General features: G+C 43.1%; 1 protein-coding gene across 6 annotated transcripts in view; it reads right to left on the bottom strand.

Annotated features, from left to right (window-relative positions):
• The window catches only part of Vps13 (vacuolar protein sorting 13C), a 103,445-nt gene that overhangs the window by 35,740 nt on the left and 42,482 nt on the right, over positions 1-25,223 (bottom strand). For all 6 annotated transcript variants that reach the window (XM_089548304.1, XM_089548306.1, XM_089548307.1 and 3 more), the window contains exons 30-50: positions 24,090-24,394; positions 22,128-22,281; positions 20,099-20,285; positions 19,114-19,202; positions 18,152-18,297; positions 15,961-16,208; positions 13,074-13,207; positions 12,834-12,956; positions 12,170-12,322; positions 10,838-11,020; positions 10,186-10,305; positions 8,893-9,018; positions 7,821-7,961; positions 6,822-6,941; positions 6,532-6,699; positions 4,155-4,322; positions 3,056-3,225; positions 2,321-2,435; positions 1,450-1,587; positions 1,141-1,227; positions 543-647 (exon numbers count right to left, since the gene is read on the bottom strand). In XM_089548304.1, the coding sequence (XP_089404430.1) occupies positions 543-647; positions 1,141-1,227; positions 1,450-1,587; positions 2,321-2,435; positions 3,056-3,225; positions 4,155-4,322; positions 6,532-6,699; positions 6,822-6,941; positions 7,821-7,961; positions 8,893-9,018; positions 10,186-10,305; positions 10,838-11,020; positions 12,170-12,322; positions 12,834-12,956; positions 13,074-13,207; positions 15,961-16,208; positions 18,152-18,297; positions 19,114-19,202; positions 20,099-20,285; positions 22,128-22,281; positions 24,090-24,394 (3,180 nt within the window). The remainder of the gene's footprint in view (positions 1-542; positions 648-1,140; positions 1,228-1,449; positions 1,588-2,320; positions 2,436-3,055; positions 3,226-4,154; positions 4,323-6,531; positions 6,700-6,821; positions 6,942-7,820; positions 7,962-8,892; positions 9,019-10,185; positions 10,306-10,837; positions 11,021-12,169; positions 12,323-12,833; positions 12,957-13,073; positions 13,208-15,960; positions 16,209-18,151; positions 18,298-19,113; positions 19,203-20,098; positions 20,286-22,127; positions 22,282-24,089; positions 24,395-25,223) is intronic.

Below are 25,223 nucleotides of genomic sequence, written 5' to 3'. Positions count from 1 at the left end.
TATCACTATCACTACTCGTCTGCTTTGCAAACTAATGAAGATACACAGACAGATTTGGTTTGGTGTGTGGGATTTACCAACCCAAAGCGCCTCAGGCTATGAGGGACGCCGTAGTAAAGGGCTCCGGAAATTTCGACCACCTGGGGTTCTTTAACGTGCACTGACATCGCACAGTACATGGGCCTCTAGAATTTCACCTCCGTAGAAATTCGACCGCCGCGGCCGGGATCGAACCCGCGTCTTTCGGGTCAGCAGCCAAGCGCCATAACCACTGAGCTGTCGAGGCAGCCCTACAGATTTTATCGATACATCTCAGTAATATATTTAACTACTATGTCACTGTTTTCCTAGCTGTGGCTTAAAAAAAAAGTACTGTAAAATATACCTTTCTACAGCAGAGAGAATTGAAAAGCAAAGTTTTATCGTTTTTTTCTTGTTTTTTTTTACCTGAAAACTTAGTGTCCTACCGTTCCTACTTTAACAACAAACAAAGTGCAATGGCTAAGAGATAAGAAGGAGCTAATTTGAAGAAGGAGCCTTACCATCTGAAGACCTTCAGCAGTCTCAAAAGTCAAAACTGAGAGTTCATCCATTGTAGCTTCCAAAAGCTTCGAGCAGGACCACTCCATGTCTCTGTACCCAAGCAGCTAAGATAAAAACATTACAACAGAAAAATGCACGTCAGACTTAATTCTCACTTAAAGAAGTCCAGGAGCAATTCTGCCCGTGCGCACTTTTTTGTTTTCTCAGTCCTCTGTTGCTCAGCACTTACTTCTGTTGAAACAAAATTTAATGCGAGAATGAAGGCATGAGTGTGAACACTGTTTAGCTACCAACATGCATTTTCATAGCTTCTGCTGCACAAGAAAGAGGGACACATAATGTGATGAATGCTTCAGCAAAAACCTTATTTTTCATCATCACCATCAGCACCATCCCCACCATTGCGAACAGCAGCAACACTGAATCCGCCACAGAACAAAGGCCTCTTTCAGTGACATCAACCAGAACAGTACTTGGCCACCCCTGCGTAAATAGTTGACTGCTCCGTCTCACTGAACTAAATTACGCAACTAAAGTAAAAATAAATTGCATTTGGGAGTAACCTGTCCGTGCACAAATCGTAAAGATGACAGTCACCTGAAGCAGAAGAGTGGATTCTCCGATCTCGGCGTTCCAGAGCTCCACTCCCTGTCCAGCTTCCAAACAGAACAATTTGGACATGTTCTGGAAGAAAACAGACGGGCAAAGCAATTCAGCAATTTTTTCACGGGCAGAAAGGGGGAGGGAGGTGTGTGTGGCCATCAACAACAATGCCAACGCTCCGATTTCTATGAACGTGTCTTATACAGCTCTTGTTGTAAAAGCCCACTGCAGGGTTAATTAAAACCATCTCTCACACAGGCACAGCATGATGGCATCATCGCAAGCGCAGGAAAGTCATCCTACCTCCAGTTTGACATAGAGGCTGCAGGAGAGCAAATTCCGTACAAGCACCGTCGGCTGCAGCTCAATGCTAAAGAGAGGCATGGTTGAAATCTTGCCAACACTCTCGTCGAACTTCACAGGTTCCGTCTTTCCAGACACCTGCAAGAATCCAAGTAAAAAAATAAAATTTACCAAACGGCACGACGAACAAGCACCAGCCATGTGGAAAGCAACGCATTTAGTGAAGACAGCCACGAATGTAATAAAGAGCCGGCAACTGAACAGCCCCTTTTAGCAAGTTCTACACAAACCTGCGATATACTTGCGTGACATCAAAAAATATTTGGCAACAGCTGGGAATCAACTGAGACGCCAACCAAAAATTAGGACCTCCAATTTTTTACACATGCTTGATTATTCGGACTTTCTTGCAGCATTGTGACATGGCCCATAGAGCCAATGTATAAGAGCACCCGAAATGTTGAATGCATCGCAATTTGACTGCTCAGTTTTCTGGGCCTTGTTCACACTCCCCGCCAATACCCAAGCAGCTATATATAATGTGTACAGTGAAACCTTGTCAACAAACTGCAAGAGATCGAAACCTCGATCAATCAAAATGAAATTCAAGCTAGAATGAAGCCTCTTAAAAGGCGGGGTCAATATTCTCTGCGGGTCGGCACATCGCGCCCGCATGGTTTCGAATTCTTACCATTCTTGAATGTCACCCACTACACAATCTTGAACAGTAGTCACAGTTCACAGAGCTTATCTGTGCAGAGTCTTTCATCCCGAATACGGAAAGAGGTAGCAGTGAAGCGTATGGGAGGGGCTTCACTGAGACGGCGAGCAGTGAGACTGAGGTTTGTTGTTTCTTATCTTCACCACTCACATTTATGTAGAAGAACTTGCTCTTGTCCGTCTTGGAAGGACACTGCAGAACACTGTTCTGTGTGACGTCCAAGCTCTGGGGCTTCCACACAAATGGTTCCATAGACATTCGGTACCTGAAGAAGCACAGGAAGCAAAGTGTAAATGCTGCTGGTTCTTTATTTAGTTTCACAAGTATCAATTTTATAAAACCATAAGTTAAGATGTGAGGATCTCAAGCCAATCGCCAGGACGTGCATACAGTGTACTTAGCACCACTACAGCCAGAACTTAGTGAGAGGGATGTGCAGTTTCAAAAGTTGAAGGCAAAGCACAAAAAGGAAAAAGGTTCCAACCCTGCCTGCATTCTGGGCACTTTCAGAGTGATAGCAACCTTTGACTGAGGCAGAAAATAAATTACCACAGTGTTCTTATGCTCGCAGAGATCGATACACACATGTGGATTTACATGGACAGGCTTGCTCCAGCATGATCTGATAACAGTCACATCGAATCATACTGCTCAAATGGATACAGAATTACAAGAATGTAACAACCATGCAAATTCGCTGGGATCCAGACTTGCGTCTAAGTCATGAGTGAAAATGAGCTCGATTAGTAGGTGGATTTCGTCAGTGAGGTCACAGACTTTTGATCAGACAGCGCTATAGCACAAATATGAAATTAAAGCTATTGTAAATCTACCAACACAACATTGCCAGACTGGCTCTGGCATATAATGATTTAAGACACTTACTTTTCTCCCACAGGCTTGAAGAAGAGCTCATTGGTCTTTGTGTACAGAGCACGAACGGGTAGGTGAAGAACTTTGTGCGGATCAATCACACCACATAAGAACACTTCGGAGACCTTCTCGCCTTCGACCAGATAGTACACCTCTATTGGAACTGACAGGTGGTTCACAATCTGTACAGAACAAAAAAAAACAGCACCAACACAGGTTTATTAAAAGAAGCACATGGGTACAGCCCTGTGCTTTTGGGCTTTCAATCCAGTGCTTTTTTTTTTTTTTTGCATAAAGAAATCGGGAAGAAATTGAGTTTCCTAAGCTGTTCCACAATTCAGCAAGCAAAGCACATTAAGGGGGGACACTGGTCTTGAAAAAGAAATTTTTATTAATGAAGTCACAGTTACGAAATCTTCAGGGAATATGTATTTTTGTGTGCCGATTCTAAATATGTCATTTAATTTCATGTAAAACAATTCCTTGAGCATTTATGCAAGTATTTTGCGGAGAGTTTTGAAGAAAATTTGCTGTGGGAAACTCGCTGAAATGTATGCCATTGGGTTCTCTTGACACCAAGGAATACAATAAGGGTGAAATTGTCTTCCTGCCTATCATAGAACTTAAGTTATAGAGTTTTGAAGTTGTCGCTTCAGAAATGAGAAGGAAAGTGTGTATTCCTGTTTCTGAAGTGGCAGCTTCAGTCCCCTATAACTCATGTTCTATGAGAGCCAGGATGATAATTTTACCCTTATAGTATTCCTTGGTGTCAAGAGAACCCAATGGCATACATTTCAGCGAATTTCCTGCAGCAAATTTTCTTCAAAACTCTCCACAAAATACTAGCATAAAAAGTGCATAAGTGCTCAAGGCATTGCTTTACATGAAATTAAATGACATATCTAAAATCAGCGCACAAAAATACATGTGCCCTGAAAATTTCATAATTATGACTGAATTAAAAAAATTTTCTTTTCAAGACCAGTGTCCCCACTTAAAAACATTTACTTTTTTTTTTCGCAATAACAGTTATACATGATTATAAGGCACGACATGTTCTATGCAAGTTCAGCCTTCGCACAATATTCAGTGAATCAATCGGCAGCATCACCTTGCAGACAGAATAGATCATGACAAGCTTGGAGCCGTAGTGGGATGTGGTGTCTACAATGAAGGCCCAGTCATCACCCGGGTAGGTCTTGATGGGAAGCTTGAAGTAGCGCTTGTCAGCATAGGTCACACACACTTTCCTCACTGCAGACACACCAGCCTCCTTGATCTGCACCAAAAAATACAAGGAGAGGAAGTAGGGTAAAGCCAAGTTAAACCGTGGAATCTCAGCCAATTAAAAACGATTTTCCAATCAAGAAAGCATTATCAGCAGTGATAGTCTCACTGCAATTAAACTGCAGCCTTGGCACATTGCCATCAAATTTCTCCATTCCTGAATGTTATCACTAGGGCCCGGAAATTTAGGCATTAAAGAACCCCGAACTAGGCAGGCATCTAGGCTCTAAAAAATATTGAAATAGGCGCTATAAAGCAAAAATAGGCGCTTTGAATAATACTCTCTATTCATATGTACTAGATTTGTAAGTCAAGCACGGAGCGTACGCAGTCCTCAACTGAACCAATAAAGCGCATTCTCGGGTTTTCGAACTTCAAGCTCCCGCGGTTTTCGCTAAGCATAGCTATGTACTTTAAAAGGCTTCTTTTGACATCACATGAAGTAAGTGTCGCGAACCTGAAACATGAGAGTTCATAAAAGCTTAGGCCTTCAGGTGATGTGGCCGTATCGTCTCCGCGTAGAAAGTCTCTGATTTGGGAAATTGTTTCGCATCTATTTTTTTCTACCAATTGTTCCATCTTCGTAGAAGCAGTAGCACCCTTTCCTTCCAGTCCCCGAAGTGCTGCTGGTACTTCTACCACTATGATTCATCTATGATTCAATGATTCATCTATTGAGAGTCCAGCCTTTTCCAACTTTGTCATCCTTTCCGTCAATTTTGAGAAGTTTGCACTAATATATGTCAGGTCTCTTTCCAAACTCGTCTCTTGCTACACTTCGAAATAAAAAGTTCGTTACACTGCGTTCAAGTTGCAATTCGAGAAAAACGTTCGGCGAGACCCGCACCTTTTGTGCATGCATCGGCGCGCGCCTTTCACCATACATAGACAGATGTCTCAAAATTGAAAAAAAGGCACCGAGGACCAAAGTGCCGGATTTAGGCATTTATAGGCAAAAAATGCGGTTAAATAGGTAGTATTTCCTAAAAAATGACAAAAAGGCAAGCAAGTGCGAAAATCCCCCGTTTAGGCATTTATAGGCATGTTTAGGCAAATGCCTAAATTTCCAGGCCCTAGTTATCACAAAGGCCTGATGGTGTAAACAATTCCAACAATACTGGCGATAAGTGATGCAGGAAGACCAATATGAACTCCTCAGATGACTAGTTTCCACATTTTCGGCCCAGATCAGACAGAACAAGGCTGAGTGAGTAGCATGAACCGGTGAGTTAAATCAGCGAGGGCTCTTTATAAGCATAAGCCGTGTGTATCTGTCACATGCATACTAATGGTGACGCTGCACTCAGGATGACTCTAGAAATCGAAGCTCTCTTTCAAGCCATTTCGACGAGAGGTTTGGTAAAAAGAGGGTGCGCATTTGTATCAATTACTTCTGAAGAAGACCTCAAATGTGGTTTGTATCCGTACCTCAGTCTTTTCTGCACATAAGAGAGCTTCCATAAGAATTTAAAACTGCTTCAATAAGTATTATGAAGCAGTTGGCTGAAAGGAGTTGGAAGCCCTTTATTAAATTTTTCAAAACTTTTTTTTTTTTTTTGCCACATTTGGGCTGCGTCGAACTGTGCACCCACACCTGTAAAAACACATGGGACACCAAAGAGGCTTATCAGCAGAAGACAAAATATGCTGAATGGTTTGTCTGATAGTCCACTGGTATTCAGCATGCAAAAATATGATACACAGGTGCACCTCTGTCCGTTTGTCGGCACCTGAAGCAAGTGGAATCTCATGAATCCCGCTCTCGTAAAAAGGGCTAAGCAAGCACATGATTGGTTTGGTTTGTTCGGGTTTAACGTCCCAAAGCGACTGAGGCTATGAGGGACGCCGTAGGGAAGGGCTCTGGAAATTTCGACCACCTGGGATTCTTTAACGTGCACTGACATCGCACAGCACACGGGCCTCTAGAATTTCGCCTCTATAGAAATTCAGCCGCCGCAGCCAGGATCGAACCCGCGTCTTTCGAGTCAGCAGCCAAGCGCCGTAACCACTGAGCCACCGCGGCGGGAGCAAGCACATGATAATAAGTTTATAGATACACACCATACCATCTAGCACAAGCATCAGCTGCTACTACTGCGTTCTAATTCAGCACAAAAGGTGTGCTCTATCACAACATGAAAATTTAATGGAGAAACCGAATGAGGAATAATATATTTGTCATACCAAGCGGGACACTGTACCTGAATGGCGAAGTTGGCCTCGGTGACATTCTGCTGGCTCAGCTCCACCAGGGTGCCAGAAAACCTGCCTTTCTGCTCGGTGCCAGTCTCCCTGAAGGTCAGCTGCACCATTGCATCAGGCTCCAGGATCACCTCATCGATGTCATCATCGACATTGGGAGCAGCGACCTGAAAAAACACGAGTCAAACTCCGGTAGCAGCTTGGGCGCAGAAGATATAAAAAAAAATAAATATAACTAACAATTCAGAGCACGAAGTTTTCGCTAGAAATGATCAGTACTTGAGCGTACCCGGAATGGCGTTCCCTCGAGGATAACATGAACGACGATGCCCAGATAGTTCTTCACAACATAAGGGGCATCCAAGCGTTTGTGCTCTATGGGCGTCTTCACCAAAGCAGCACTGAATGCCTGTCAAAAAGAGAAATTTAACAAAACAAGGTAAAGAAATAGTTGGGTCCATTTCACTACCAGCAGTAGGTGAGTTGTTAAATGCCTGTGGAGTGTAGCAAGAAGCAATATTCGCCACCGCAAAGAATGTCAGCCATAATGCCAACATAATAGCTGCATATGTTTGGTTTATTTGGTTTATTTCGGTTTAACGTCCCAAAGCCACTTAGGCTATGAGGGACGCCATAATGAAGAGCGCCAGTAATTTCAACCACCTGGGGCTCTTTAACGTGCACTGACATCACACAGAACACGGGCCTCTAGGAATTTCGCCTTCATCGAAATTCGGCCGTCGCGGCCGGGATCGAACCTGCGTCTTTCGAGTCAGCAGCCGAGCGCCGTAACCACTGAGCCACCGCGGCAGGAAAATAGCTGTATATGTGCTTCCAAGGGTTTGTTCCTCAGAGGCCACACTATCCTAGGCATCAAGATTTCACTTCACATGTGACTAATTTTACACTGCCACCAAGAACAGTTCTTTGCATGACTTCGACAAACTCACAAGGGACAGACTGAGATCCGCAGCTCAGTTACAGCAAGCTCCATACAATTCATCTCTTAAAACCTAGGAAACACAGTCTGTAAGCACTGCACTCTTAGAAGAAAAAAGCTTCTCCTAGTTTCTGAAAATTTGAATGAAGCACCACAATTTTACAACGCACAGTCAAAGGAAGACAAGCTTTGCATGTATGGAATGAAGCAATCCACATAATGATACATCTATAATCAGCAAGCCATCAGAACACAAGAAGTGTGGGCTTTAGATGCATGCCTACATTACATCCCATTATCTGATTGGATGAGGTGTTCAGGGCACATCAGGAACAAGGGAACACTTACCTCCCCGAGATCCTTGAGAACCTGCAGTGTGGTCTGAGACACGGTCACCTCCAGAGTGTCCTCGACGAGAAGCTCGATGGAGAACATGGGGGGCTGGTTGGCCGCATTGTGCTGATCCTCATCAACCAGGTGCTTGTCAATCTGCACAACACAGAGCTCAGCATTAACATAAAAAAAAAAGACCACTGGAGCAGAGATAGTAATAACACAGGCACCTTTGATGCTTGTAAATAAAGCAGTACATTCTCGACGTAACCAAAAAATGAAACTTTAGGAAAAGGCAAACAATCAAAAAGAAAAATAGACGCATACGTAATGCGAGCAAGACATTTTACTACACACTTTTCAAAAAGCAAAATGTTCAGTTGGACAATGTGATTGATGGCTCAAAAACTACAAGGGGACTGAAATATCTCTGAATGATGCAGTTAACAAACCCCTTTTTAATGCACTCAATGACAGGGCCAAACAGCTCGTAAAAATAAACCAGCATATCAAAAGAACTCTTTCATTACCGCCGTCAAAACGACCAACGTTTTGAACCTGCCGCCAGAAATTCAGAACGGCGCTGCTGGATAAGTTGTGCCACCTAGTTTGCTTCTATAACACCATCTCTTTGGTATCAGTTTTGTTTCTTCATTTTCCTCGCAACATGAAAAATGAAACTTTGACCAGACGTAGCCTGCCGGTCGCCGACCGTGGCGTCCATGGCGTCCATTTCATCGCACACTCCTCAAAGGCAAAAGGCTACACTGAGCACTTTTGTCACTTCTTATGCTCTTAATTTTTCACAGCAGTGGTGGTGAGTTAAGACAACCATGTGGAATTGTCCAGTCTTAGTTTCAACTGCGAGACTCCGTCTCATAGGCCCGGGACATCAGTGCACAGTCGCACGTGTTTTGTTTTACCTAATATTTTTTAACTGCATTATGTCAATGGGAAACTAGACTACATTGTCTCAACTGTCTGGCTTACCGCAGAGTTCGGTGTTCTGTACTCGTACAGCTTTAGCTTAGAAAGCAAACTGAAAAAAAAAAAGCAGGAAAGAGCGTACACGCAAGTGCACACCTACCTTCAGAGCAACCTCCCAGACCTTGCGGCCCCCAGTGACTTCAATAGGCTCCACCAGAGGCTCCCACACAGCCAGCTTTTCATTGTAGTAGAAGATCACAGACCCCAGGAAACCACGAAGTGACATCTGCAGAAGCAAATGTCAAAATATTGCAGAGTCTCTGAAGAATTAACTATGATAATAGTGTGTTAATACATTTTTGCCCTCTTTAGAACTGAGAACACTCTCCCTGAGTAATGCCATGTTGCTACAGCATATGAGCAGTCACCTGCGAATACAGGACACTGTCTTTCGTATTGGTTATTTCTTCTTTCTAGAGTATATCTTCTAGTGTATATTTGTGCAACAGGCTGGCCTAGCGCGAGTGCTCTGTCAAGCCGCACTGGCTGTTCAGAGTCATCTTCTACGCAGCACAAATCCGTGTTTCTGCACTGATTCGAATGTTGCAACATTCTCTCTAGTTTTCACATGACCACACTGCGGACTGCATACTGCTATGCTGTCTGATCATGCAGTATACATTTCTGTGCATATCAGGTTTTTTTTTGTACGGCACAGAGTCTGTCTAGTTTTGTTTATTCCAGTAGCAAAGACCATACACTATTCTCAAAAAAAATAATGGCAGCAAAATTTCCCTTTTTCTTCATTTTTTTTTTTTTAGTACTGAGCAGACATTCAATACATGATCTCAAGGAATTTTTACTTCATAGTCATGTTAGATTTGTATTTTGTAGATTTGTAGAAAATTTTAACATCCACACACTGCTAAAAAAAATAAACAGGTTTCACTACAACATGAATCTGTTTAAATAGAACATTACAAATTCCCTTGAAAATAAAAAAGAAACAGTGCACTAGATCTACATTTGCAACCGAATAACTTGAAAATATAATGAGAGCTTAATCGTTCCCTGGTCAAAAGTATTGCTTTCCTGTACCTCCAGGAAACATAAGCAGACTTTACAGAAGCCGAATTAAAGCTTACTTCTGCCAGAAAGTTAGCAATAGTACCTGACAAAAAATTTCATGCGACATCATCTGATAACTAAAACCACACCTACGCAAAGTTTTCATTAAATAAACAACAAGAAAATACTAAGCAAAATGAATGAATAATATTACTAAACTGGTGATCAAAATCGCTCCCATACAGTTGTCTTGATAACTTACCATTACATCAGCAAGCAAATACTGAGTAAACATAACAGTACACCTGATTGTCCAGATGATAAATGCAATTCATGTCTAGTGCTTCTCTAATAAATCAGTGCCCAGGAGAGAAAATGTGCTCACCTCTGAGGACCAATCCAGGACCTCCGCTTCCAGGCTGGCCTTCCACAACAGCATGGGAACAGTGCGGTTTTCTGTCCCTTGCTCCAGGGTTATCACAAGGGACTTGGCGGTTATGAGGGCCTGAAGAGATGCAAGAATGTTAGAAACATCAGTTTTTTGTTCCCTTCCCTCCTTCCTTTCCTTCTTTCTTAACTCTTCTTTTCATGCATTCATGAAACATGCTCATTTCACTGTAAAAGGGCAGCATGATCTAGCCTTAAAAACAAACAAGTAACTAGATCAGAGCTAGATCAGGTAGCCTTCAAACTGAACAAGTAATTCGGACAGCTTCAAAAACCAGTTTTTCGGAGGTGTGTCAAAATTAAGTTTAAAGACTTTCCACCATATTAGGTATCGCTGTCTATCACTCAAAATCAATATTCAGTCACTACTGATTAGCAGCACAATTATTTTGTAAAGTCATTACACGAGAATCTTGTTACCAATCTCCTGTATAAGCCTGAAAGCATTATAATGCAGCATGCTACATTCAAAATAAAACGGAAAAATGAAACAATGTGAAATGTAGCACAGTTCACAACCGTTCTCCATGAGAACATTACCAAATGTAGTCTCGGTGAAACTGTGCTACAAGTCCTGCTTGGCCACTTGCCTGCTCATCCTTTCGGGCTGCCTGAGCATCCTGTGCGGGTGCAGTCTCCATGGTCTCCAAGGCCTCCACGGCCACAGGCACGGTTGGCGTTTCCAGGAACCACAGCTTGGTCTTCTCCAGCGGCATGATGTTCCACACCTCGTGGTTGTCTTGCTCCGCCTCTTGCTCAGCCTTCTGCTCAGCCTGCGAGTGCAAACAGTGCGCCACTTCTGTTTCATGCCCATTGCAGTAACAGGGCCACTTGCTAAGGTGGAATTACAATTTATCACGCAACATACAGATGTCGATCCTCCCCAATTTCCTTCCTCAAATTATAATGCTAAATAAATTGAGCTACGATGGAAGAGAGGAGCAGTGCCTACAACTGCAGACAAAAATCCTACTGCGCAATAAAACGTCAACCATCATCATCCCCATCATCAGCCACAGAGGCCTTTCCTATTGATCCCCATTTAACCCCATTCTGCATCACTTGCAACCACCTTATTTTCGCTAATTCCTAGCCTTATCTTTTCACCTGACTCTCAGCCACCTCCTGTTCCATTTACCTTCCGTTGGAATCCACCGCTTATATGTTCTCTGCACTACAATGCCGTGCTCATGTTCATTTCCACTGTTCACTGAAACTGCATTATTTTCACCGAGAAGAGTAGCGAGCTCAAAAACACTTAAATCTCTGCTACTGTAACCCGTCCAAGGCATCTGGAGAAAAGCTGTCCAACAACTTGCAGCATAAGGCTCCCCAAACGGTATCATTCCCATTGCTCTATACCTGGCAGCAAGACAATGGAAACTTTTACAGTGTTGCCAAAAGTTCAGCCAAAGTTTGCTGTCCAAGAACTGCATAGATCTCTCTCACGACCGCAACTGTGTGCACACAGACAGCTGTCAAACTGAGAGCAATACAAGGCACTGTCACACATAAAGCACTTTCATCTTGGATACAGCTTCATATCAGAAACTTTTAATAAGTAGACTAAAATCAAAAGATGGTTTTAGCAAGTCAAGGTAAAGTTTAACATATTGCAGGGTGCTCCAGTGCCAGTATGCTTTTTCTTAAAAAACTAAGGCATTAAAAGTCACGGCATCAGATGAGTTATAAAGGTTATAATTACAAAACGCAGCAATTTTTTAGGAGTTAAGCAATGAATAGTTGTGTAACACAGAGCAAACACAATGTGTCTAGCTGCACAAATATATGCAAAAAAAGCTGCACAGCTCCTTAAATTCTTCACTTCACAAAAGTCAGATGGTAACCAAATCAGGGGCTCTACATAAGCTGGCCATCAACAAGAGTTCAAGCTAAGTAAAACAAAAAAAAAATAAACTCACACTTGGAGCACTTAGGGAGCCCAAGCTCTTGGACAGAATCTCCACCGCACCGGGCGTCACATGAATCTCAATGGGAGAAAAGTTGATCTCCATGTGCTGGCCATTTTCAACTGTGAACGTGCTGTTGAGGCTTATCTCTGTCGGCTTCAATATCTGCAAATGAGAGCATCAGCATCACAAGGGCAGGCAGTTGAACTAAAAGGCACTAGTTATAGCCGGGAAGAACTAGCTCCCCCTAGGTCCCTGCAAAAGTGTTCTCAGCAAATACATGGATCAGCTGTCAACTAACCAGCAACTGCTATCCCATGGTGTCAATCTGACTGCAGTAACCCTTGGCAATATAAGCTGCCGGCATCATTTCTCTGCTCTTCCACATATATTTCGTCATGTCAGAGGCAAGTTCACCCGCTATTTTAACCTTTCATTAGTGCCACTATCTATTATTGAAACAGTAAACCCTTTTCTTATTAAGTGAAAACTTGATTCAGGAACCAATTCAATTGGATAACATTAAGAATGACAATGCATTTTATAATGTGACTTGTAGAGTAGAACCCCATCATTGTGTTCGCCATTGTAAGGTGGTGCGTTTCTTTTCTATATTTTCAGGAAACATAACAGCGGTGCTCTACTGTATTTGGTATAGACTTTGCTGAAAACGTACCTCAGAGCGGACGTGCTCAGACTGGAACTTGTCCACATAAGATGTGAACATCCTCAGGTCATCCATGACCACCATCATCGTCTGAGTTGTTCCAACCTGCCTCAGCTTCTGATGGATGGATCCCTGAAACAGACACCAATAATTCACTTCCACGTAACGTGGTTCCAGTCTTGTGCCTGCATGTCCAGGCTGTTGAAGTGGCTGTTTTGCCTTGCTTTGTCAACCCAATGCGCTTCTTACCTTCATGATGATGCATGCAGACTGCGGATCATCAATGTCAGCAACAAGAACAATGTCTGGCTTGTCCATCTCCAGCTGCACTGTATAGTTCCTCACGGGATAAGGTGGCATCGGTGGGGAAGTTGTCTCGGTCACTGAATGAAAAAAAAAGTAGAGAAACGCTCCTGTGGGCAACGGCGCATAACACAAAGCATGGTAGAACACATGTGGGACAGATGAATCGACAGAATGACTAGGCACGTGCGAATGTTGGATAATTTCAAATATTCGATCAAATAGTACAGTATTCGATATTCAATAAAATCTAAATGCTTGGTATTCGAAATCTCGAAGTACTCGTCTCGAATGAATAATGTTTCTAGAACTTTTGCTTCGTGTGGTTTTGGTTAGAGTACCTCCTCCAGGATGGCATTGCAGCGCATGCAACCGAAGCCTAGACTCCATGCACCGCATGCCTACACTCCCGCACGTATGCTGGAGCCGGTCTGTGCATGCTCGCGACAACAAACGCAAATTGGCGGAAGCGCAGCACAGAGATCTGTACCCTCGCTACCTGCGGTGCGCACGTGCCGTAACCAGCACGGCGGCATTATCAGTAGAGAGATTTAGCATAGCGCGATTCACTTCCGTGCACCTCCAGTAGGCAAGCGCTGATAAGGAGGCATGGGTGCAAACAACTGACTACAGTCGAACCCCGCAATAACGAAACCACCGGGGAAGGAAAACCTTTTCGTTGTCGTGAGAATTTCGCTGTCGCGAAAATGGACAAATAAGCACACCCATTACCTCCCAGAACCAAAAGGCGCTTATTTTGCTCTGCTTGACATTGCTGTGCAGGAGCTTGACGACTCTGGCTTCGCAGCTTGATAAGCTATGCATAGCTTTGTCGTCGTCGACAACACTTTGGCGACGATGCAGTACCGCGCTTTAAATCGACTTAGCCATCCGGCGCTCGCCTTAAAGTTGTCGTGTCCCAGAATGCACGCGAAGTCAATCGCCTTTTGCTGCAGAAGGCTTCCAGACAAAGGCACCTTGTTCGCTCTCTTGTTCAGGAACCACTGAAATACGGCTTTGTACACGTCTTCGTAGACCGGCGTTGCCAAAGTCTTGTTCTGAGCGCGCGCGCCATTCTGGAGTGCCGCCATGATGCCATTCTTTGATTTCAGAATCATAGAAAGTGAGCTGCACGGGATATTGAACTCCTCCGCAATGTCCGTCTTCTTTCTGCCTTTTTCAGCTTCGGCGATGATTGCAGCCTTTTCCTGCAGCGTCAAAAACTTGCGGTTCTTTACAGGAGGCGGCATGTTTCCGACAGTAAAAACAACAACAAAAAACACTGTACACAACCAAGTCGCGGGCGAATTCGGCTTGCACAAGGCGGCCGGTGAGATCGGCGAGATAGCGTGGTCGGCGCACTAGCGAAAAAAAAAAAAGGGTTCCTTGCTCTTCCCAGCATGCTTCCCAGGTTGGCCGGCGGTGTCGTCACGTTATAGTCACGTGAAACGTCACGTGAAACGTCACGTGCGTGCGTAGTTGCCACCAGACGGGCTAGCAAAAAGCCGCTTTCAGCGGGCAAAAAAAAAATTGCTTTGCTATCGTCATCATTACCGAACCAACCGAAAGTAAACAAAAATGGCTGCGCCGGTGCTTGTTGGCAGGTGAAATGAACGGGCCCGACTTGTCGGATGAGTGTGCTGCTGCAGTTTTGCCCATTCTATGTTCCCGACTGGCTGATGTGCCGAAAAAATGTTGCAGATCACTACCTCAAACTTTCGTTAATGCGGGACTGCTTTTTAAAAACCCTTCGCTGTTGAGAGGGGACAAATGCATTGAACCCTATAGGAGTTCGCCGGGGGCGCCGGAATTTTTCGTTGCCGCGAGAATTTCGTTCTTGAGGGCTTTCGTTATTAAGGGGTTCAACTGTAGTGCTTTATAGTGTCCTCTGGGCTATCTGCACGTGCACAGTGGCTCCCCGCGAAAATGGATCGCGCTATGCTAAGTCCCTCTAATCGGACGATTCACAGCTCCCTTGACCTCCGCAGAATGAGTGAGCTGATTGCAGGTGCAAGCTGCTTCTACCGCTTCACTTTCAACACTCAGTTTGAATGCCTAAGTGCAACACCTGGGAATTTTCACATCGTTTAATCAAAAAACACTCGGATTTGCTTTCTGCTCATTTTGAGATGCACAAACTCTGACCGAAGTGAACATTTCCGCAAAGATCTATCCTTTCCTAAGTCAACCAAGTTGTGCTGCTGGAAAGGTCTTAAAAGTGCCCGCGGAGACAAAGCTTTATGCATTTTGCATTCAAGCCACATGGAAGCTATCAGTAATGTAGGAGGTAACACAGCAAGGCTGCACTGCACAATGCAAAGAAGTGGTATGCTAGCTACTGCGATAAGGAGCAATGTCCCATCTAGTCTGCTTCAATAAGCAGGCATCCACTAAAATTCAACCTATCAAGTTTAGCATTTGCTCACTATTGCATCCACTATCGGTCTGCCTAGAGGAACAATCAAAAACTTACACGTGCTATGCCACTGCCTCTTGGCAAAAACTAAAATGCTTCTGAACTTCGACTCATTCGAAAAAGGTCGATTAGGAGCAAGTTGGTAAGACATACCTGAATAATGAAAATATCGCCAAAAATGCCATCAAAGAACTGATGAAAATACGACTGGCACTACCTGTCTTTGCTTGTACCCCCATCAAGTTTTCAATTGCTCCCAGTGCCACTTTCATTGTCCATTCAATTTATAATAACCACAAAGCACATGTAGCCTCCTTACACTGCAAGCACTGTGCTTTTGCCTAACACCCAGCAATGATACGATCCAACATTGCAGGCCAGACATTGGTCTTCATCCCATTAACGTGCGCAGCTCACCTGTGGCCTGCTGCTGCTGCTGCTGTTGGCGCTTGGCGGCGCGCTGTTGCTGCTGCTGCCGTTTCTCGTCCGCCTCTTTGTACATGCTTTCTAAGTTGTAGAAGCTCATGATGGCGTTGAAGAAGTCGACAGAGTAGACAAAAGTGATCTTGGACAGGTCCACCTGGGTGAAGAAGTCCCCGTTCTTGTCCACCTTGTACAGCACATCCACCAGCTTGTCCTTGCTGCGACTCGATCGTGTCAGGAACCTGCAGGGAAAGGCGAACGGTGGGATTCTGTCAGTGCGCAATTCTCGCTCAACTAGCGGGTCCAGGAGTTCTCAACACTATACAACACTGTAATAATTAAACTTGGACTTTCTGTTGAAAGGATGCAAGAAGTCAACACACACAGCTTTCCTGACCACCTTTCTAAAAGCCTCTCAGGGTTCCTCCAATGCTTTTAGAAAGATGGGGAACTCCTCGCCTAGTTCGTGTCTGAGCAAAAAATTCCCATATGTGAGCTGATGTCTCCTATTCGTGTTGCTTCCACGTCAGTGTCATGTTAAAAAGCTTCGTGTTGGTGCCCCTATCATAAGACTTTAAAGTGAAACTTAAAACGTGGCCTTCCCCAGGTGCTTTAAAGTTGTCGTAAAGCAAGGTGCACACTGCAAATGCCTCATGGCTATGACTACACCTAGCATAGACATACAGTGGTATTTGTCAACAGTAATTCCAAACTTTTTTTTTGTCTTTATAAAGAGGGCTGCTATGTTCAGTATGCTAGAGTATTACAAAGGCACTCAGCATGGTCCTAACTGACATCACTGGAATTAGTACAAGGTTCTAATGCAAGGTTCTAGTGCGAGGTTCTAGTGCGAGGTTCTAATTCAAGGTTCTAGTCAGAGGTTCTAGTGCAAGGGTCCTCATCAACAAATCTAATGTAAAAGCACTCTGAAGTGGGTTCAAAACGTGACTTCAAGCTTCAAATGTGCCACTTAAACTGCACCTTACAGAGAAGACAGTGCCATAAATGCCAGTTGAAAGAGCTGTTAGGTCAGGCGGTGTGCCTTCCAGTTGGGCTAAATATTGTACACTTTCAATTTTGTGACAATTACTGAAAAAATAAAAAATGATAACTCCATTTAAATAAATAAGTTTCTAAACTACTCACAGCTTAGGTTACTCTAGCTACAAAAATCAAAAACCTGACGAAACAGTAGTACTGAGAGCACTGGAATAATCAAGGGCAGCACATACTGCTCAGGGGCCAATCAGGACAAGTTTCTGGTAACTCTTTTTGCCTGGCCTAGACTCCAGCTGTTACAAAATTCCACCTGACAGAAGTAAAGGTAACCTAGATCTTTAAGGGGGACACTGGTTTTAGACCTAATTTCCTTATTGTTAGTCCAATCCTAACAAAACTGTACCACCTTACTCAGTTTTTTATACTGATTTCAACAATGAAATTACTTTTCTCATAAATTAGTTGGTTCCAAAGATAATTAATTTTAATTAGTACCTCGGAGCAAAAAAAAAACTGCTCAATAAAAAATCATTTTTAATCCATGGCTAAATAGTATGGTGAGTAAAGAGTGCAATAATCAAAACCATTTTTCCATTTTACCCTCATTAGTAATTTTACAGCACTTGGAATATCAATGTTCAAGGTGTGGTGAATATAATGCATCGATAAACTTTGCGAAGTTATAAATTTCTGAAGTGAGATTGAACAAATCTGCTAAGGGAAGCTGAAGGCACAGTGTGTGCAATAATTGAAGCAAACAATATGACATCTCTATCTGTCCTAGATGTTGAAATAGACATATACTAAGACAGCCAGAGCTCCAAAATTTTCATGCCTTTAAATTGTCTGCTCCTGCATAAATTCAGCCCATACGATGATCTGAATTTAATATTATGGTCAAAATTTTTATTTCTTGAAGGAAAAAATTGGTACAGTTCGAAAATAATAGCTGTAGATTCCACAAATGTCATTTTTTGAAAATCGATTTTTTGGTCATTTTTTGGTCTCAAAGACCAGCAAACTCCACCTGACAGAAGTAAAGGTCATCTAGATCTTCAAAATGTGCCCCAGAATCTTAGCTCAGGGGGTGTTTATGGATTTCACCCCCATCTGACTGCAGTAAACTTATCGAATTTGGCAGCAGAGCAGCTAGGACATGCAATGTCCTCCTCAGACTGCGACCCACCTGGTCAGGCCACCCTTCCGGGTCACACGAGTGTCGTCCACAATGAGGTTTCCCAGCACCGTGTCCATCCAGTACGAGCCGTCGTGAAACATGTGGCCCTTCACCGAAAGCAGCTCGATCTCCAGTTTGCCCAGGCCTTCCTTCACCTATGGCACACATTTCAAGAGGAATGACTGCTAGTACGACCCAATGTCCCACTTGGCAAAGGTTTGTGTGAGTTTTACCAGGCCCTTCCCAGCAACAACACAACGCAGTCTTGGACCATTTTTATAAACTGACTAGAGCCGAGCAGCACAAATCTCCATGGTTACTGCTTTAATACGAACTGAAACCAATGCAAGAAGTACTGTATGTACTTGTGTAACATACCATGAGGGCAAAATTATGCACATATGAAGCAATTCTTTTGGTTGACTTTCTTTTTTTTCGAATTACAGGCTGCCAAATTGGGGGAGCCGCCCTTACATGGGGCGGCTCTTACACTAGTACATATGATATGTTGGGACAAGGGAAAAAGACTGAAAAATAAAGTGTTCCTGCCTACGCCACTGGGACACTTAATAGTCAGAACAGTATACAAGGTGGTCACTTTATTGCACTTTAAGCATAGCCTTTTCAATTTAAATAAAAACTCACACAATGCACTCTTAAAGCTACATCATGTAAGTGGGTACATGCAAGAAAATCTTTTGAGGAAATAGCACTAATTACTCTGTTTCTGTGGTACCAAGATGAAGCTTTTCCCACAAGGCTTACCAAACTGAGCAGAGGAGCCTAGAATACACCAAGTCAATCCAGCAGAGTCTAAATCTTACAACTGTTTCAAATATGTCAATGTAAAAATTTATGCCAAACTCATATTCTACTAGACCCAGAACCACCCCGCACAGCAGTAAATTAAAAAAAGTGCTTTTGCATTTGCGCGAAGTAAAAAAGATAAGCTTGTTGGCACAAAAACTAACCTCATTTGTCCTCTTCATGTAGAGGTCCAAAATAACGCTTTCAATCTGGAATGAGAGGTCAATCCGAACAGCCCTCTTGATCTCCTTGTCTGTGGGGAAAGAAAGGGACAGGTACGCAGATAAGCGAAACGACTGTGCCCGGCAATCACGTCTGAAGCCAACCAATGTCGCGGCAGCTTTGAAAGCTGGTCATAATTTCTTCATACTTACTGACATCAATGTAATCTGAATAAAGCAGCAGCAACAACAACAACAAAAAAATGTGTTAGTTGAAAACTCAAGTGTCAGAACATAAAAATGCTAACCACGTAGTGAACATAAAAATAAAGCCAAATATAATAAGCAAGAGCAGAAATGCTGTCCCTATATCTCAGGATACAAAAATGCATTAGGCTTCCTTTTTTTCAGGAGATTATCAACACAGGCTTACGAAGGAGGAAAGCTATAACAGCTTGGAAAGAATACCTGTCTGACCTCACAGCCTGTGACCGTAATATAAACAAGACATCAATTGATAAAAAATTATTGGGAGACACTTAAGGAACTTATGTGCGAGTTATGTGAAAGCATTAGAATTCTACTCCAATTAAATTCTAATTCTCATCTATTCATGTTGTAGTTGACGCAGTTGTAAGTACTAGTACCGACTACGAAAGGTAAACATTTTGTATCTTCCCGCCTTTGATGACGTCGCACTGTTTCCACCAATCAACAGTTTTGCAATTCTGCCACTTTTTTCGCTGAAAACAGGCTTTTGTGTCATTGAGCTATACTAATGCTTTTGCATTCAAACATGCACAACACAGTCAGGGGAGCAGATGAATAAAAAGTAGGCACAAAAAGAGAGAAAACGAGGTTCTTCCACAGAGAAAAACAAAACTTGAAGTGTGCCTTCTTGAAAGCTTGCCAGTAACAAGACGTAAAACAGAACTTTGGAACAGAGTAAGTGAAGTTGCTTAAGCACCCAACCGTTGTTCTTCCTCACCTGTCGACAGAACAGGGTCACTGTGTTCGTGTGAGTACCTCTCCTCCGCCATCACATACGGGGCATTCGTCACGACGGGCACGGGTATCTTGGACCAGTCCAGAGGCTCATCTTCCGGAGGTATCTCATTCAGGTTTTCATCCAGGGTGCGCATGATGGCACAGTAGTCCTCTTCGCTAAGAATTAACTGAAAAGGAATAAACAGCAAACAATCGCATGGTTAAAATCGCATTAGCCAAAAAAAAATAACAAGGCAAGAGTAAATTTTCAGCCATGATGCCTTGTGACATTGAAAATGCTGGCAAACAGACATCATACTCAGAAGAAAATCCCTAAAGATAATGAAGAAAATGGTGGTACCTAAAGTACGGAAAGCAAACTTCGTCAGCCACTCCTGAATTCAACATATGGCACCTGCGTGTCCGAGGCTTGCATGTCTATGCAGCTGAATTCATGCAAAAACATTGCCTCTAAAACTCAGGAAGCCAGTAAAAGTGAGCAACTGATTTCATCGCTTCTAAGGCAGCTAGCTCCCTTGGGTCCCTTGCCTTCATTTTAGCATTGTGGTCGGCTGATGGGTTTCTTCTAGTGGTGTGTGTGAATACTGAAATTTTCAAATATGAATCGAATACGAATATGGAGAAAAAAAATGGCTTCGAATATCGAATTGAATAACAAATATCTATTCAGTAAGAAAAAAATATTTCAGAAAATGATAAACAAGCAAATGTTGCCGCATTTTTTTTTTTAAATAGTGTATGGTCATCATTAAGTAGTGTATGGTCATCATATATAAAAAAATATATATATGATGTGCACAGAAATGTATACAAACTGATTAGACAGCATGACAGTGAGCAACCTGTAATGTTGTCATGCAAACCGAAATGCATGAAATACCACATGCTGGCAATTAAAAATAATATAATGGATAGTAAAACCTTATCAAATGGGATTTCAAGGGGCTGGAAGAAATGCCCAGATTATCTGAAAGTCAATTTATAAAATGCCCGGTGCCCCCTAAAGCAAAAAAATATATTAGTGAAAATAATAAACTGCAAAACTAGCACGCATTGTTTTTGTATGAATTTGTCGAGCATGTAAGCACGAAGTGCAATATGGACACCAAACAAATTGCAGTCAGATATCGAGGCTGCTATCAATGATGCACATCTTCGATGAACAGAGCTTGTGTGCCCATTAGTCAACTCCAATAGGGATGCAAACTGCATGTGCAGAAAGCATCGGTTTTAGTGCGAAAGCACTAACTGACGGGGCCAAACCCAACTAATAATCTTGCACTGTCCCTCTCAGATACCCAGAAAATAAAATGAATATTGCCACGACTGGGTTTCGAACCTGTGGTGGCGCGAACAGATCACCTTCGCTGGCCACTGCACGAGAGCACTATGCTATCAGCCAGTAACGCGTCTTGTTAAACTGCAACACGCTCTTCTGCTGTGCACTGACATCATCTTCATAAATTTCCACCCATCAGGCATAACTGGCTCCTTGGGTCAGTCGACACCTCAATCGCGCTTGGAGCTATGTGGAGGTACTGACAGAGAGAGAGGTGCGCTGCTTGCGTTTGCATTGATAAAGTTTTGGCAGAAACGCGGAACTGGAGCAATTGGCCACCAGTGTTCAACGAATTCATTGGAGTTGGCATTGACAACTTTGTTAACTCCACTGACTCAGGAAAGGTAAGACACATAACTAGCTCCCTGGGTCAGTGGACACCTTAATCGCGCTTCCAGATACATGGAGTTGGTGTCCACTTGCAAAAAATGTGCTTTTGCACAATATTTCGTGTTTACCAATGCTAATCCGCCAGCAATTTTTTTACAAGGTACAAAGAGCTGAAGCAAAGAAGCCTGCACACAAGCAAGGAGCGAAACCAAGTGAATGTAAGAAGCCCCTTCAGAGAGTGCAACATAATGCTCGTGCTCACATTTGTGCGTGTGCAACGTACAACATGCACACACACACACACAGAGAAAGAAAAAAAAAGTAATAATGGAAGCCATACCTCAATCTTTGGAAGAACACCTTCATTCTTCATCTCTGGAACCTCTGGGTGTGTCTCAAAGTTCATGTTTCTTATAACGAGCAACTTGAATGACACCGGAAGGAGCAGCGGGTACTCGCAATCAGTTTGGGAATGCGGAAGTTTCATGCTGAAGCTGCAAACATAAACAGGGACACTTAAGGGTGGGTTCTGGGTTTACAGCTGCTTTTGGAGTAGTGTAAGTTTTTCGCCCCAGACGTAAAAAGAAAAGTCACTTCAATTCATATTTTTTTTTTTTCATTTATAGACAGAAGGGATGGAAGGAACTCGCACCAGAAAAAAAATAACAATACAAATAGGGAAACTAAAAGGCCAAAGAACACAATGACAGAAATAAAGTCTTAAACGAGAAATTACCCTACTTATTCTCGTAATTTTCGCACTTGTTTTTGCCCAAAATTCAGGCTTTAAAAAAAGGGCGCGCAAATTATGCGGAGATTTTGTGAACACATCCTAAAAACTCTACAAAGGTCATAACGCGCAATACATACAGTACATGATCGTGTGAAGTCCACCCCACAACTCATGCCTGTCGCGGGCCAAAATAAAGGAACTTTCACTGAAAATGGAGCTCTTTACAAGTTGTAAAAGGTCAGAAAATGAAATACAGGTGCCGCTATCACTGGCAGATTTTGCAAGCAAACTGCGATGTGTCCACAGTTTTTTTTGCGCAGATCTCAGAGGCTAGGCTGAATGGAGTGGTGTGAACATTTTTAAAATGCAATTCAGCAAGGACTGAGTATTTTTCTGCTGAACAAACACCAACATACCGAGAAAGATTCACAGAATCTGATTTCACTAAGAACCAAAATAGGATGGCGTTATCAGTGTCCCATACATCTCAAAGCTGCATATGGCTTCGGATCAATTTCAACCACCTGGGGTTTTTCTGAGCTGTCATTGATCAGAAGCATAGCTACCTAAGTTTTACTTTACCAAATTAAAACACAGTCGCAACAACAACAAACATGAATTAATATTCAACACTTGTTTTTGGGATGTGGAGCACCTCAAACACACAAAAGGTCTGACACACTGTGCTCCCACCTTAATTGACGACTTCTCCTGTTCAATAATGACATGCGTTCGATCAAACCAACCACACTTCAAAAGTTTGCAAAACTGCCAAACAGACATTTTCCCAGTTTCCCTGCTTCCCTCCACTTGACAAACACCACACTCCTAGAGAGACTGCAGCTGCCAATGACAACCGACATTCCTGAGGCAGAACAGCTAAATATGTGCGCTGAGAGATGTTCTTACTGTAAGCAACACTACTTTGTCATTACACCAGAGTCACTGCGATTTTATATTTTAGCCTCATTCAGCCTATAACGCCATGTGCTGTTATCTACTATAAAGTGAACAAAGCAGCGCTTTTATAAACCCACAGAAGGCCTAAAGCATGAAACGATTTCTATCTGGGCAAAGTTTAACAGAAAGCCACGTCAAAGGTTACTCACAGCAGCATTATATTCTGCAGTTACCTTTACCAATCTACACAGACAAACTTGCACCAACAAAAGCTTGCACCAACCACTGCCACAACATTCTGCAATATCAACTTGGTCATCTACCTTTATGTGCTTTTAAATAGGCTATTCACTAATGTTTCGAGTTAGAACAGTAAGTGCTTTAGAAATTCAGAGAAACTTGGTAGTCTAGCAAACACTACGTACAGCAAGTAGGTGACAGTTAGGAGCATTCTACAGTGTTACACAAACATGTTCTGCTGACACTGCCTTGATGCCATCTGGGTGCAGAAAGATGGGCTTCAAAACAAGTTTTGACACGGACTAAAGCAAGGTTGAACGTACAGTTTGAAAAAGAATTCCAGCAAAGAGAGCTAAAAGCATGCTAAGTCTTTCAGCTCCTTCTACCCCCTCACCCTCCCCAACTCTATTTCCCTCACGTGAAACTCACCGTGACAGCTTGAGGTTGTCAAACTCGACCACCATCTCCTCCACGAGGCAAGGCAGCTCGGGTGTGCTCCTCTCGTCCAGCTTGAACACATTGCGCACGCTCAGCACACCAAAGTCCATGACGAGGATGTTGCGCGACTTGCAGTTCTGAGGCACGTAGAAGATGGGCGCCTCGATGCGGATGTCCATGGCCATCTTGTACGCCTGCTTGTAAGCAGTCTCCACGGTGGCTCGCGCAGCTTCAGCCATGTTGGCCGTGGCCTCCATTATCTTCGTTTTGGCTGCCTGGAATCTGTTCACGAAGTTCTGCGCAACAAGGAAAGGAAAAGCAGCATGGAGGCAAAGCACTCAACAAAAGGCTCTTTGGCGCAACAAAATCAACAAAAATGAAAGAAAAGAAAGAATGATATGTTCAAACGTTCTGAGAACTGTAGGCACTGCTGTGCTTAGTGCCTGGTATGACTTGCAATGAAGATATATGTAGTGGAGCCCACCGCAAGCCAGAACAGTGTTGGTAACCAAATGCCTTGCACTCTGAGCTGACAAGAGTTGCGCTACTCCAGCCCTGCTGAAGTATCCCTGAATGATTCTTCTAGCCTGTGCTATGTCTTCTTTTTGCCAAAAAATTGCCGATCCCTTTGCTATAGGAACTACAAAACTGGTAGAAAGTGTCAGGAGTTGCACAACAGACAGAAATAACACAGGGTGAGTGCAAGCATGCAAAGGGCACAGACTGAAGCTAGTTGATGAAATTCTCTTTCTATCACTGCAAGATATGACACCGATCAGCGTAACCATTAAAGTGAGCGTTGGTCTCCAGCACGCCGCTCTCATGCATTGCAGGTCATCAGAACAATAATATTACACCATACACTCCGCCTTCCCCCAATCCCAGAGCAAAACACCGGTTATGAAGAACTGCTTTTGTCCTAAATTTTTTTCCACAGAAGCAAGTTTAAGACATTCACTGCGTATATTGATTATTCGCCACACAAAAATAAAAGAGGTGCATGTATTTCTGTTTCCCTTCCTTTTTGGACAATTCAAGAATCTGCTTAATCCAAACATATTTCCTAAAATGATGAGCTCTGAATCAAGAAGTTTCTGCTGTATAGTTTTTTTTTCACAGGTGAAG

The sequence above is a fragment of the Amblyomma mixtum genome, chromosome 6, assembly GCF_055824585.1.
Source record: "Amblyomma mixtum isolate Tamu chromosome 6, ASM5582458v1, whole genome shotgun sequence".
Classification (NCBI taxonomy): Eukaryota; Metazoa; Arthropoda; class Arachnida; order Ixodida; family Ixodidae; genus Amblyomma; species Amblyomma mixtum.
The sequence above is the reverse complement of the archived record's forward strand: the minus strand, read 5'-3'. Positions and strand labels throughout refer to the sequence as shown.